Source organism: Monodon monoceros, unplaced genomic scaffold (assembly GCF_005190385.1).
Source record: "Monodon monoceros isolate NGI ecotype Baffin Bay Population unplaced genomic scaffold, NGI_Narwhal_1 Super_Scaffold_22, whole genome shotgun sequence".
Lineage (NCBI taxonomy): Eukaryota > Metazoa > Chordata > Mammalia > Artiodactyla > Monodontidae > Monodon > Monodon monoceros.
Window position 1 is genome coordinate 91,028,558 of NW_021703779.1, and position 15,320 is coordinate 91,043,877.

Below are 15,320 nucleotides of genomic sequence, written 5' to 3' on the forward strand. Positions count from 1 at the left end.
CAAGCCACTGCCATCCAGGAAACAGAACAAGCCCTAAGACACCAACTGCCTCACCCCGAACACAAAGGGATCCTTTTTCTTGGTTGACCCTCGTCCGTCAAGCAGTACAGATACTCAACCACACAGGAATAGGTAACACCTCCGACTGCTTTCTATGTGCCTCGCCTGGCCGGCCACCCTTGGCTGCTGTCCCGCTCGACCAGCCCTTCAATTCTACTTCCCACACCTCCCAAAACCCACCTTTTTCTCCGTTAAAAGTCCCCATATTCCTTGATTCAAAAAAATCTCACCATCTGTTACGGCAGCTGCCCAAATCTAGCTGATACTGGGTTTCTTTGCAACTCATCCCTCACGGTAAGCACATCAATTAAAGCACCACCAGGCACGTTTTTGTGGTGCAATGGTTCCCTCACAAAAGAGATCAATTCTTCCTCCCCCTTCCCATGTATCCCCGTTACTCTCGTCCCACAACTCACACTGTATAGCCAAGCCGAATTTTCCTCGCTAATCACGCCGCCCTTTACCCGACGAAAAAGAGCTATCTTTCTTCCTCTGGTCGCAGGCATCTCTCTCGCCTCCTCCCTGGTCGCTGCAGGCCTCGGGGGGAGGAGCTCTAACACATAGTGTTTCAACATCCCGCGACTTAGAACATAAACTCCAGCTAGCCATTGAAGCCTCCGCCAGCTCCATCTCCTCCCTCCAGCGCCAAATCACCTCCATAGCCCAAGTCGCTCTCCAGAATCGACGAGCCCTGGATCTCCTGACGGCCGACAAAGGAGGTACCTGCCTCTTCCTACAGGAGGAATGCTGCTATTACATCAATGAAACAGGACTCGTCGAAGACAACGTAAAAGCCCTCCATCGCTTAAGAGAAGAACTCCAACGCAAACACCAACAGTCCGCCTCCCCAATTCCCGATTGGTGGCGATCCACCCTCTATACCTGGCTAACACCAATCTTAGGCCCCTTAATTCTCATCTGTATCTTGCTCATGTTTGGTCCCTGTTTTCTTAGGTTCCTTCGCAGGCGCATGGAGGAAGTCTCTCGGGTGGCCACAAACCAAATGCTCCTCGGTCCTTACACCTTGCTTCCTACAGAACCCCCCACTGGTCTCCCCTAAGCCTCGGACCTCTGGTCGCCCGACTCCCCTTTCGATGCCCCCATTCAGCATGAAGTAGCCAGAGATCAGAACGCCGCCCCATTACACCAAAGATGTCAGGATGTAAGGCCAACTGGCCCGAGGCAGGGGAACACAGTCAGATTCACAGGTTGCATCAGAACGAAATTCTCCGGACCACCCAGTTCCAGGAACTGACCTGGGGACTTTGAAACCAGCCCAGCCTTCCCGCCTTTCGAGGGGCGGGACGAACGGTCCCCCAGGATACCCGAAAAGACCACCAAATAAGGAATACCCTGCGCCCTCCCAGATTCACCACACCCCTTTCCCTTCTTCCCCTATAAAATCTTGCCCAACCCTCGCCCGGTCGCGACTTCTCTGGCCCCCTTTCTCTCGGACCAGTGAACCTCGCCCGGGAGCGCTCCCTAATAAGAGCTCACTTGAAGCTTTCGTCTGTTTCGTGGTGCCGTTTGTTAAGATCCGACCTTACAGGTAGTCCCAACGAAATCCCAAACCAGCCTTGGCTTCTTAACCATTCACTACTCACCACCCAAAAAGACTTCCAGGAACTTCTCTCACCTCTTTGTTTCAGCATTTAGCAACTAGGATATGCTAAAGTCAATGGAACAGCTTTGGGGCTGTCTGTCGGTCCTTATTCTCCCCAAGTTCATCTGCTTATTCAGTCACCGACTGGACACTTACTGAATGGGTACTATGGACCAGATACTGTGGCTGATGATACAATGGTGAGCAGAATCAGAGCTAGCTCTTGTCTTCATGTAATATACAGCTTTACTAACTATGACAAGTTCTTGCACGTCATTATCAACAGTAGTGTGCTGACTGAAGGGAAGGCTGGAATTTGTACGGCACTGTGGCGGGCCTCCAAATAATAGTGATCTATGATAAAAAAAAAAGGAGTAAAACATAGTAATTCTTGACCAACAACCAAGAAATTATGCATTTGAGATCTCCCATGTCCTTTAGAGTACCAAGTGAACTTTCCCCGCAATATTGTATGCTGAGAAGTTAATATTTGCAGCTTTTACACTGGCCTGTAACTCAGGTTTGATGAACTTTCAGTAAGAAGAACTAGAAAGGAGCTTTGAGATCAATAGTACTCGAACTTTTTCAATCTCAGTGCACCTGAGGGTAGTAACGCACACAATGGCCCACTCCTGACAATGATGGGGTGGAAGTGGGAGATGATGCAGAATTATATTCTTGGTGGGGGAGACAGGAAGGGGTAAGTGTTGTTTAAAAAGCTGGGTCATTCCTATAGAACCCCACCCAATCTCCAGAGGAGAATCCCTGAGTGAAGAGAGGTAAAATGAGGTAAAATGATCTGCCTAAGATTTTACAAAGTCAATACTAGATCCCAAGTTCTCTGATTCCCAGTGTAATGCTCCTTCAACTGCACCAAACTACTAATTTCAATGAAACAAACCCAAGTTTTAGTAATAAAAGGTGGTTTTACAACCTTTAACCTGTAAAACAGGTTAGAGGGTCTCATAAAATGTTCAAACCAATCAATGAGGACTCAATCCCACTTGTCTTTGAAGCTTTGGTCTAAAAACAAAAAACTCGGAGATGATAATGAAGGTTCTGGGAAACCAGAAAACAAACCAAAAAAAATCCCCCAAACCCACGAATTTAAAAAAAAGCACAGGGTTTGGTCGGTGGGGTGTTACAACTAATGGGTCATTATCAAAATGCCACAGTACCTTCCATTTGGCCCACTGTTTTTGAGTAGAGGCAGAAAGAAAATGGATCAGGATCCAGGAAAGCTAGATTTTAGTGTTGGCTGTAGTGCTAGCTCTCAGTGTCTGCTCATCTGTAAAATGGAGATGATTTCTACCGTTTTAATGCCTGCAATGGAGAATGGATATAAACATTTATAAAGTGTGGTACTCTACTTTTGTAGAACCCAGGTCTACTGATAATTGATTCAGCATTCTTTTTTCTCTCAACCAGGGATCCTTAACCTTTTGGGAAGTCACAGATCCCTTTGAGAATCTCATGAAAGTTACTGAACCCTCTTCCCAGAAAAATGAACATAAAAATTTCTGCATTCAATTTTAGGCAGTCAATAGAACTGTGAAGCTAGTCATACACCCAAAGGAAAGCTCCCACACTATATCAAACTTGCTAACAGAAGGTTTTGGGGGTTTGATAGTGTAAAAGGATATGGCAACAGAAAGTAGAAGACGCTGCCATGTAATGAATTCAGTGTAGTTGGTATAGTTAAATTGGGAAATCAAAACACTGGGGTCATACAGTTAAGTTGTTAAGTCAAAGATTACAAAGTAAAATGCAGAATTATCTTGAATCTCACTCATAGAACCTCACTGAAACTGTGGATTCCCTCCAACAGATAGTTGAGAATGTAATTTTCTCCACTCTTCTATTTACCTGTTTCTTCCATCTTATATTCTCAGTTAAGCTCTACAATTAAAATTGTCATCTTTCCTGAGTTCATCTTGAAAGTAACTGTAAAACCTGCTGAACTTGAATCAGCTTCATCTCTATTGGGTTTCCTACAGGGAACAGGTAACAATCTGATCAATATCCGAGGCCATCAATATCCTTAGTTTACACAAATCAATGATTGAAATGTTAAGCCACTTCATTTAAAATGCCAATAGCCTACAAATTACCTGAGGCCTGGTTCCATCTGTATTATAAAGAACTAAGATGAATTTTCTTTTGCATTCACGAAGCCTATTACCTCAGACAATAAAACTCAGTACTTATGAATACCTTCAGCCCTAACAGGCCCTATTAGATATAACTTTACTCTTTGATCATGCTAAAAAGCATTAGAAAGAAATTATTTTCCCTGTCATTAGTTCTATCCCTGGCATTCAATAAACAAAGTTTAGTTCCATAAGAATATGCTTCCCTGATTAATAATCGTAAAGCTCAGCACTCAAAATACTTACGTAAAAGGGTCTGAATATCAACAACACGGTTTGCGTTTACAAAACTCATTTTAGATACTGGTCATTAAGTTTCTGACCCCAAATTAATTGAAGTTTGTGGACTCACTTGGATTACTTATTTCAAGCAATAGTTGCAGCATAAAGTTCAAATTAAAAAATAATTTGAAGAGTCACCTGGAGTTCATTAGATTTTATGACTAGTAATCATTTAAAATGTTTCCCTAAATTGAGATCAAGTTTACACTTATTAATTTTCTTTTGCTCCACATTTAATTAGCAATTCAGAAAATTACTATTTTTAAAGATTTTAGCTGCAGGTCAAGCTTCACTGATTTTATTGACTTCAGAGCTACCCAGAAATTGTCTTTATAAAGAAATTGTCTTTATAAAGGATTTAAAGGCTTAAGTGGGTGTCTGATTTGCAAAAAGAATTGGGAGATTCTCTCAACATTTTATTTTTTTAGTTTCTGAAATACAAATCAAAACACATTTTTGTTACACATCATGATAACAAGCTTGACATTCTTTTCAATACAGGATGACTTAATATAGGTACTTTAAAACTTCCTTTATAAAAACAATAAACTTGGGCTTCCCTGGTGGCGCAGTGGTTGAGTCTGCCTGCCGATGCAGGGGACACGGGTTCGTGCCCCGGTCCGGGAAGATCCCACATGCTGCGGAGCAGCTGGGCTCGTGTGCCATGGCCGCTGAGCCTGCGCGTCCGGAGCCTGTGCTCCGCAACGGGAGAGGCCACAACAGTGAGAGGCCCGTGTAAAACAATACACTTTATTTTGGAGGGAAATAGCTCATCATTAAAAACATACATTGGTACACAGGCTATTATTTTTCATTATTTTAGTGTTTATGAATGCCAAACTTGGATAGCATGCCTGCCCTCTGAACTGAAAATTTCATCCTCACAATATATAAGTATTCCTCCTATAACAAAAACAAATTAAACCATACTGTTGGAAAAAACAGAAATATTTGGCATAGGCCTCTGAGTGGGCTTGAAAAACGAGTTACGATGTGTTTCAACTGTATGGAAGAACATTCTAGAATTCACCTAGAAACATTTGGCAAAACAATTGGCCTGCTGCTATTGGGGTTGTTCTGCCTCAGAGGGGGATAGAGGGTGTATGGCAGGGTGCTGAAGACTCACAACAGCCACAGAATCACTGACTCAAAGTTAACCAAGATTCAATACAGAATAATATACAACAATAGAACAATCTCAATTATTATTATTGTTAGTCAATGCCTGGAAAGCAAGTTGTAAGCTAAGAAAAAAATACCTCAGCAGGAACAATAGTCAACATGTTTATAATACTTGGAAGATGAAACAACTTCATAATTCATAGATGACATCTTGTGCACAAGTACATTAGTTTCTAGGACAGTAGGGGACAACCACAAAACATACAAAGTAAGAGTAAATCCAAGCTGCTTAACTTTCCACCATTCTCTTGAGTATTAAACCCAGACCACCTTTGGCCGCTTGCAGGGGTGTCTTTTCTTCTTTATTCTCAATGTAAATACTTGCTCCTTGGGACACCAGCAGTTTTGCTACTTCCACTCTCTCCTCATCACAGGCTAAGTGTCTGAAATCAAGGACCACAAAGATGGATTAATCATTTGCAATTCTATGTAATGGTTAGGATTTCCTGACAGGTAGTCTAAACTGCATATTATTAGGTAGTGTAATATCGGAAAGTTACTTAATCTGGAAAGGAAAATCGATTTTCATGGGGAAGACTGTTCATAAGTTAAAATTCATTGGAATAGTCTTATAATACCAGATCATAAATCACAATTCTGGTCCTACTACAACAGAAGTGATCTAAATGCCGGCCTAAGGAATAACGTCCTTATTTTATGAAGATTAGTGGTTTACACCAAACACATGCAATAATTCCAGGCTAGAACTTAGAAAAACCTCCATACACAACCTGCTAACAGCAATTTGTGTGGTTTAAATTTTGGAAAAGCAGTTTAAAAAATTTTATATTATCTGATTGTTACAGACACCTTGTAAGTTAGCAAGGTACTATTATCACCATTTTACAGTTGAAATTGTGACAGAGGTTAGTCTTTGCCTATGATGACATGGCTGAGCAGTAAGTGAGGGGGAAACCTTGTCAGGTACTTAACCGTTTACCAGGTAGGGTATTAGACACTAACATGTTATTTTATTTAACCTTCACAACAATCTAGTGAGGAAGGAATTATTATCCTCACATTACAGATAAGGAAATTAGACTCAGGAAAGTTAAGTAACTTCTCTGAGTTACTTAATACAAGTATTTAATATAGTTGTTTAAGTGGCTGAGTTTGGATTGGGTAAACAGCATGTAGCTACTCCTTAATTGTAGGCTCTGCTCAGGACCCGATACTGCCTGACTCCTAAATTTCCTCCAGGCCACCCTGCCTTTCTTATTTGGAGAAAAGGGATAGAATATGCATGTTTTTCTAGACAGAGTCGCTCAGAACTACAGAAAAAAATTGTAAAACTAAGAGTTAAGAAAACAATACTTAAAAAAAATTGAATCCTACTTTGGACTAAAAAGAAGACTCACAGAATTTCTGGTTCAAAAAAGTCACCATTCGATAAGGAAGAATAGTGGCCAAGTACTGTAGAAAAAATATCAAGGTAGAGGACAGCTTCAGGTCAAGCATAAATCAATTCCAGATGGATTTGAGTTAAATGAAAAACAATAACCAAACCAAATCAATGCAATGTTTTAAAAAAAATACAATAAAATACAGGTGAATAGTTAACTAATTTCAGGGTGAAGAAGCACTTTCTAGTTATGAGGGAAGATTAATAGGTTTGACTGTATAGAGTTGAAATCTTCGGTTATTTCAAAAAAATCATAAACAAAATGAAAAGACAAACTGGGAAAAATATTTTCAACATAGCAGAAGGTTAATATTTGTACTATGTCAAGTCAAGGGTACATAAAAAAATCAGTAAAAATAAATTAATTCTCCAAAAGGAAACAGAGAAAGGGACACAAAATGTTATAATTTAGAGAAGGAATATAATTAGTCATAGCCATTAAAAAATGTTTAGCTTCATTGATAATAAAAAATGTAAATTACAACTCTGAAATACCATTTTTCCTATAAGACAAGGATATTTTTGGTGTTGGTGAGGGGGTAATAGGCACTCTCACACTGCTATTGGGAGGGTACAATGATACAACTCCTCTGGAAGCAATCTCGGAATATACAGCAATTGTCTTAAACTATGTGTATCTGTTGACCCAGCAATTCTACTTCTAACTTCTATACTAAGATAATAATCAGCAGTATGGCCAATGATTTTTGTATAAAGTTGGTCAATGTAGCATTATTTATAATAATGGAAAACTCAAAAAAGCTTAAATATACAGTAATAGAGGAATCATTAAATTATGCCATATCCATAAAATGGAGTTGTGGATAGCCATTCAAAACATTTTAGAAATATTTATTCACATTGGAAAATGCTCACAATATACTATGAGGTGAAAAGAACAAGATATAAAACTATATACACAGTATCGTCCCAATTTTACAATAAAAAAAGCATATGTAAAGTATGTACATTTGCATATAAAATACAGGGAGGAAATACATTAAAATGTTATCAGTGGTTATTTCTGGGTGGCAAAATGATAGGCATTTTGAATTTTTATCTTTATACTTTTGTGTACTTTCAAATTTTTTTGCCATAAACATGTATTCCATTTATAAGCAGACTGAAAAAAGAAATGATGTGTAAGAATTAGTGCAAGAGGGCTGATGTCAGGTAGAATACAAATGACTGCTACTTGTCACTTACAGAGGAGTGTTACCCTCAGTGTCTTGGATGTTTGTGGAAGCTTTGTAGTACAGAAGAATATGAATCATCTTCAAGTTACCCTTGGCTGCTGCCCGGTGCATTGCTGTAGCCTCATAATGGTCCTTAGCATCTGGATTAGCCCCGCCTTCCAGTAACATGACAGCAATCTGGGAAGATGGAGAAGAAAACAATGCAGGGATCTATTGGTGTTTGCGTACAGGTTTAGAACTCAAAAGAAGTAGCCTAGGAATGGAACCCTACCTCATGCCTGTTTTTGGAAGCTGCATAATGTAGGGGAGTACAGCCATTTTGATTGACAGCATTCACTTGAGCACCTTTTCCCAGAAGAGCTTTTACAATCTCATCCCGGCCAGCGGAAGCAGCAATATGAAGAGGAGACCAACCTGCCTGTAAAAGAGGTGGGCAGAACAAAAACCAGGGAGAAAAAGCACAGGGATTAATGCTAACATTTAGGCAGGGTTTACAGAGCTGTGTGTAAATGGTTTAAAAAAATAATATTCTTTCTCTTTCCCTCATTAAGCACTGCAGGATATTTAGAAACCGGATATATAAAAGAAAAGAAAAGCACCCATAATCCCACAACATGGAAATAATACATAAGTCTAATTCTAATGTGTTTCAAGATTGGGATCAAGGATACCCCAATAGGATATCAAGTTCCGTGAGGTGCATTTTCCACAATGTCCACTTATGATTACGCTGTGAAAATTTTTCTATGTCATTCTTTGGAATCATAACTTTATTGGTTGCATATTATTATCATTATCATTATTTTTTTTTTGGCCACGCCGGGCGGCTTGCGGGATCTTAGTTCCCTGACCAGGGATTGAACGTGTGCCCTTGGCAGCAAAAGCACGGATTCCCAACCAGTGGACCACCAGGGAATCCCCTGGTTGCGTATTATTTTATTAGGTGTATATATATGCTGTATTCAACTGTTCCTCCATTAAACTGTTTTTACTTTTTTGCCATTATCAATATTATTTCATTGAGCATCCTCGAAAAGGAATCTGCCTACAAAAACATTTCCATCCTTATTCTTCACAAGTCTTATCCTAATATAACCAATACCATTACACCAAATCTTTATATAACAAAAAAAGATATATAGGCCCTCATTATTCAGGCAATATTCACCAAAAACAATTTCCAACATAATAAAAAGGATTTGTAGTCTCTTAGGGATCATCATAATAAGACTTGATCTGCATGTTTACCTTAAATTACAGGCTATGGGTGGCAAAATGAACATTCTGAAATAATGCAACCACCAGTCCTGTATTTGGTCACTGGGGCCATGCTGTAACTTCCTAGTCATAAAGGTTAAAATTTGTTTGTGAGATTAATACTTGGGCTTTAGTAAACACCAGTCTGGAGTCTAAAGATAACTGGGAATTTATCAACTCTGCCTAGTACTCACATCATCTTTATCATTCACTGGCACTCCAAGTTGCAGCAAGAATTCAACAATTTCTGTATGTCCGGCTGAGCATGCCCAATGCAAGGCAGTTCTGCTGTCCTACACGGGAAGAAGAGAAGCAATAAGACCAACATTCTTGAAGAAAAACAGAAGCACTAAGGCAAGAAAGCAGAAAAAAAAATTAATATTGGAGCCAGCAAACCTACGGTTTGGGAACAAGAAATGGAGAGCACTGGATCCTCAGGTAGGTAACCTTAAACCATATTACTTACATAAGAGAGACCAAGGTTTTAGTAACATGAGGAGAATACATTGATGAAAGTAGGTAATTCTGGGCAGACTAGAGCCATGAAAGCAATAGAGCAAAAAAATGATTTCAGTGCTTCGGCAGAAATACAGCTTTGGCTATTTCCATTATGTACATACTTTTATGTCAGGCACTGTGCTAAGAGTTTTACGTGCATCATCTCCTGTAATCCCCATGATCCTATACAGTGGATATTATCCCCATTTTACAGACTCCTCAGGGTGAGCAACTTGTTAAGGTCGCACAGCTAGTAAATCGTGAAGTTGGGACACAAACCCGTCAGCTCTTAATTTTCTAGATGCTCTAGGAAGAACAAATGTATCTTGTGGGAAAGAAATATTCATGAAACTAGTTGAGATTATAACCATTTAAAAAACATACCAGGGCTTCCCTGGTGGTGCAGTGGTTGAGAGTCCGCCTGCTGATGCAGGGGACACGGGTTCGTGCCCCGGTCCGGGAAGATCCCACATGCCGCGGAGCGGCTGGGCCCGTGAGCCATGGCCGCTGAGCCTGCGCGTCCGGAGCCTGTGCTCCGCAACGGGAGAGGCCACAACAGTGAGAGGCCCGTGTACCGCAAAAACAAACAAACAAACAAAAAACATACCACACACAGAATTAGAGAGCAACATTACTTTAAAAAAATAATAAGCTAGGAGTTAGGCATGTTTCTCAAAGGGAATCTCTCTCTCTCTCTCTCTTTTATTTTTTTTGCAGTGACTGCTATATTTCTTAGCCTATGTAAAAGAAAATGGTATTTTAAACTTTATTACAAAAATTTCAAACTCATATAAAAATACAGGGAACATAATATAATCCATATGCCTATCATCTACATCTTATAACTATTTTTCCATACTTGCCTCATCTGTTTTTCTCCTTGATAAGATTTTTAAAAACAAATCTTAAATATTATGACCTTTCATACCTAAATATCTGAGTATCTAAAAAATACTTTACTACATAGCTATTACACTGATTAAAATTAACACTAACTCCTTTATAACATCAAATACCCAGATTTCCCCAACTGTCCCCCAAATGCCTTTTTGCAGTTGGCTTGTTTCATAAGTTGCAAATGTTTGTTATGTTTCTTAAGTCTTTTGATCTTGAATAGTTTCTCCCTTTTTCATGCCATCGACTTGATGAAGAATGGTTAGAAGTATTATTAAATCTTAATATTGTTAAATTAAATCTAAAGTATTAAATATCACCAGAGCAAAATGAAGGTAAACTAGACAAAGGCATTTTCAGGTTGAGCAATAAAGAGAAGTTCCAGAAAAAAAGTCTCTGAACTTCTAATTCTCTTCCCAAACACACAAAATGGAGATTTGTAATTATGTGACACTGTCTTGCTAGTGCTGAGCACGGTGCCTGTCAAATAGGAGGCAATCTATAAATGTACGTTGGCTTACTGAGGGCACCGTGAATCTTTCTAGAAACTCAGGGTGAAAGCATGAGGGTCTTTTGAGCAGGAGGGCAGAAGGAAACACTTCCCAAGGTCCACTCACTTTTGCTCTGCCTTTGCCTAGAATGCCCCTTCATCCCCCAGGGAAATCCCACTCATCCTTCAAGATACAGCCAATCTTCCCTCCTTTGCAAAGCCTCTTCAGTTACGACAACATTCGGCTTTTCTAAGCGAGATTAAATCAGGTCCTTCCATGATATGTTCTGAAAGCCCCACGTCAACTTCTCTCCCGAGTATTTACCACAATTTATAATCGGACATATGATTTGGGATTATTTTATTAACGTCTGATCCTTCCATTCGACAGTATCCTCAGCTCCCAGCTGAGGCGTTCAGTTACACGTGTTCCGTTGAATAGTCACTAATAAAAGCAAACAAACCCACTTCCAAAAACCAAAAACTTCCCTTCTCACGGATGTCTCAAAGATTGGGCATTTCTGAGAAACGCGCAAACGTTCTAGAAATATCCAAAATACAGCGACTAAGTACTGGGCCAAAAAACAACACTTGCGGTTTGTGGGGCTAGCTCCGGCCGCCCGGTCCCGAGTCCTGAGGTGACCCTGGGGTAAGGATGGGGCGGCGGGGGCGGGGATCTGGCCCTCCCGGAACCGGCCTCCCCATGGGTTGGGCTGGGCCGGGCAGCCACGTTGGTCTCCGCCGCTGCCGCCGCCGCCGCCAGCGGAGAGGCCCCAAGCGTTGCTTTACCTGGTCAGGCCTAGTGGCCAGGGATTTATCGGCCAGGATCCTCTCCTTCAACTCCTCCAGCTTCCCGCTGTAGGCCAGGTTGCAGACCATTAGGTTAGACACACACCCCTCCATTTCGCTTTCCCAGGATCTCGGTGAAGCCTGACCAAAGACCGCCTCACGTCGCCAGCTCCGACTGCCAATCAAAAGAGGCATTAGAGCTCCCCCAGTGACCAATCGCGCTCGTTCCTTTGCTTCTTTTCCCATCGCAGGGCGCCTCTGGGAGTTGCAGTTTGAGCGCAGTTCCGGGCGGGGAGGAGCCTTTGCCGCTGTCTCCGTCTCTGCCGTTAGCAGCGCGGAACTACGAGTCCCGGGGTCCCTTGCGGCCGCCGTAGTCAAGTGGCCGGTGGAATTGGCCCAGGATGACAGCTGGAGAATGGAGTCAGGTACGGGGAGCGGGTTCGTGTAGAACCGGGGTGGGTGGTCGCTGTTGGGGCATTGAGTCGGTGACGCGAAGTGGGTGCGGGGTCATGGCAAGAGAGTTATGGGAGCCAGAAAGTGCTGTCCCACGGGGGCCCTGACCTGCAGTGGTAAGCGGAAGGGAAAACGGTAGCAGCTGAGTACTACCTCCTGAGCTCGAACCAGTGCCTGTGGCCATCCTCCCCCGCCGCCAAAGGAATGGAAAGAACTAGGGGTTAATTATTCTTACGTTTCGACGGAGTGGCATTAGGGCAGAATTCTGCCACAACAGTGATATCATATGACACCGTAGTAAGGTGATGTGCCAGGGTGATGCCAAAGGCAGGGTGTGATGCCATAGGACCCACTTGATATCTAAGAGATCTCGGGGAGTCCATGGCGTGGTGACATCACAACTTGATGAGGGTCATCTTGACACTGTGGCATGGTGTTGGCTCTTTAATATCACGATAATAACGGTGACATCGAAGTTTTGCTACAACTATTAAGCGTTTCTATTTATAGGATTCCTAAATAGTGCCATAGCAGAAGAGATGCAAGGCTTATCCTTTATAGGGCATATCCAGGCTGGCATCATACCAAAACCAGGTAACGATAAGAATACACTCAAGAAAGAAACTGACTATGTTTATATTTACCCTGTTATGGTGTAGAACAGAGCTTGGCAACCTTTCCGTAAAGAGCCACATAGTAAATATTTTAGGCTTTGGGGGCCAAAAGGCAAAATCGAGGATAATTTGTAGGTACTTATATGACAAGGGAGAAAACAAATTTCAACAAGTATTTATTGATGAAATTCAAAGTATAGTAATAATAATTGAGCATTTTTTTGTAATATGAGACTACTAATGAGAATAATGGAATTCTTTTGGGGGGGATAACATTTTGTTTATTTGGGGCTAATAGTGTTCCCTATCATCAAAATCATTTCAAATGTTCATCTGTTAATACTGACCTGTAATGAGATTTTACCCATTTCATCTTTGTAAATGTCTTTTCACACAGATAGGTATGAATCCACAAACATATTCTTGTTATTTTTTATTTAAATACATTTTAAATTTCAGAATAGCTTTAGATTTATGGAAAAGTTGCAAAGATAATGCAGAATTCCTGTGTACCCCTCACCCAGGTTCCCCTACTCTTCCTTTCCTATTTTTAACAGCTTTATTGGGATATAGTTTTCATATCATAAAATTCACCCATTTTAAGTATAGTTAAATATTTTTAGTAACTTTACTGAATGGTGCAACCATAATCATAATCAGTTTCAGAACATTTTCATTTCCCCCCAAAGATCCCTCATGCTCATTTATTTACAGTTAATCATCGTTCCCACTCCCAGCCCCAGGTAACCACTGATCTACTTTGTCTCTATAAATTTGCCTATTCTGGGCATTTCATCTAAATTAAATCAAATAAGAAGTGGTCTTTTGTGCCTGGCTTCTTTCACTTAGCATAATATTTTTTGAGGTTCATCCATATTGTAGCATGTACCAGTACTTCATTAATTTTTATTGCCAAATAGTATTCCATTATGTGGCTATAAAACATTTTGTCTGTCTACTCGCTACACATGTAGGTTGTTTCCAGTTTTTGGCTATTATGAATAATGCTGCTAAGGACATTAGCGTGCGAGTCTTTGTGTGGACAGGTGTTTTCGTTTCTCTTTGGTAGGAACCTAAGGGTGGAATGACTGCATGATATGGCAAATTTATCTTTAACTTTGTAAGAAGCTATAAAACTATTTTCCAAAGCGGCAGCACTGTTTTGCATTGCCACTAGTAATGTATGAGGGTTTCTGTTTCTCCACGTCCTTGCCAACATTTGTTATTGTCTTTTTGATATAGCCATTCTGAATGGATGTGAAATTATATCTTATTGTAGTTATAATTTGTACGTCCTTAGTGACTAATGATGATGAGCGCCTTTTCATTTATTTACTAACCATTCATACATCTTTTCCATTTTTAAATTGAGTTATTATCTTTATTGTCTTTTTATTATTGAGTTGTAAGAATTATTTATATATTCTGGATACAAGTCCCTGTAGATATGATATGTGGATATTTTCTCCCACTCTGTTGCTCGTCTTTTCATTTTCTTAATGATGTCTTTTGAAGTGCAAAAGTTTTAAGTTTTGACAAGATCTAATTTATTGGGTTTTTTTCTTTTATGGGTCATGCTTTTGGTGTTGTACACTTTTAAAAATTGTACAATTTAATGTTATTAGTATTTTAGAGTTGTGTTACCATCACCACACTCTTATTTGAAACATTTCCATTACCCCAGAAAGAAACCTCATGCCCGTTTTCACTCTCTCCCCATTTCCACTCCCAGGCCTAGGCAACCACTAATTTATTTTTTGTCTCTATGGATTTTCATTTTGGGGGATTTTATGTAAATAGAATCATACAGTATGTAATCTTTTGTGTCTGGCTTCTTTCACTTAGTATAAGGTTTTTGAAATTTATCCAAATTTTAGTTTATATCAATACTTCATTCATTTTAATGGCTGAGTAATATTCCATTGTTTGGCTATACCATATTTCACTTATCTGTTCATGAGTTCGTTGGTTTCTGCCTTTTGGTTATTATGAATAATGCCGTCATAAACATTCACGTACACGTTTCTGTGCAGACATGTGTTTTCATTTCTCTTAGCACGTATCTAGGAGGGGAATTGCTAGGCCATATGGTAGCTCTATGTTTAACTTTGTGAGGAACTGCCAGACTTTACTAAAGTGGCTGCACCATTTCCCTTCCCACCAGCAATGTAGGAGGGTTAGAATTTCTCCACATCTTTACCAACACTTGTTAATGTCTTTTTTATTATAGCCATTCTAGTGAGTGCGAAGTGGTATCTCACTGTGATTTTGTTGTTTTGACCTGTGACAGCATGGGATGCATATAAAGCATGTTGACATTACTTATGATTCAAACAATGTTAGCTGTTGAAATGACTTTCCTGCAGTGTAAATTTCACATATAAGTGCTGTTTTGCCTTGTAATTTTAAGTTGAATTAATTAAGAAACATTATCAAGTCTGGAGCAAAAG

At 40.2% G+C, this 15,320-nt stretch overlaps 2 protein-coding genes across 5 annotated transcripts in view; one reads left to right on the forward strand and one right to left on the reverse strand.

Moving 5' to 3' along the window:
• Positions 1–4,498: 4,498 nt before the first annotated feature.
• PSMD10 (proteasome 26S subunit, non-ATPase 10) lies at positions 4,499–11,956 on the reverse strand. 2 transcript variants are annotated; one of them, XM_029241241.1, is made up of 5 exons: positions 11,804–11,954; positions 9,327–9,425; positions 8,147–8,293; positions 7,886–8,052; positions 4,499–5,660 (listed from the first exon to the last, which is right to left on the reverse strand). In XM_029241241.1, exons 1-5 carry the CDS (start codon positions 11,915–11,917, stop codon positions 5,507–5,509), a joined length of 681 nt encoding a protein of 226 aa, XP_029097074.1. In that variant the 5' UTR covers positions 11,918–11,954; the 3' UTR covers positions 4,499–5,506. The 2 variants fall into 2 exon arrangements, with proteins under 2 accessions (XP_029097074.1, XP_029097075.1); XM_029241242.1 differs by having other exon boundaries at positions 5,259–5,660; positions 7,965–8,052; positions 11,804–11,956.
• Positions 11,957–12,069: 113 nt separating this feature from the next.
• The window catches only part of ATG4A (autophagy related 4A cysteine peptidase), a 63,400-nt gene continuing 60,149 nt past the window's right edge, over positions 12,070–15,320 (forward strand). For 2 of the 3 annotated variants that reach the window (XM_029241239.1, XM_029241240.1), the window contains exon 1: positions 12,193–12,228. In XM_029241239.1, the coding sequence (XP_029097072.1) occupies positions 12,219–12,228 (10 nt within the window). In that variant the 5' untranslated portion in view covers positions 12,193–12,218. Of the gene's footprint in view, positions 12,229–15,320 lie in introns of all 3 variants that reach the window. The other variant, XM_029241238.1, reaches the window with a different exon arrangement.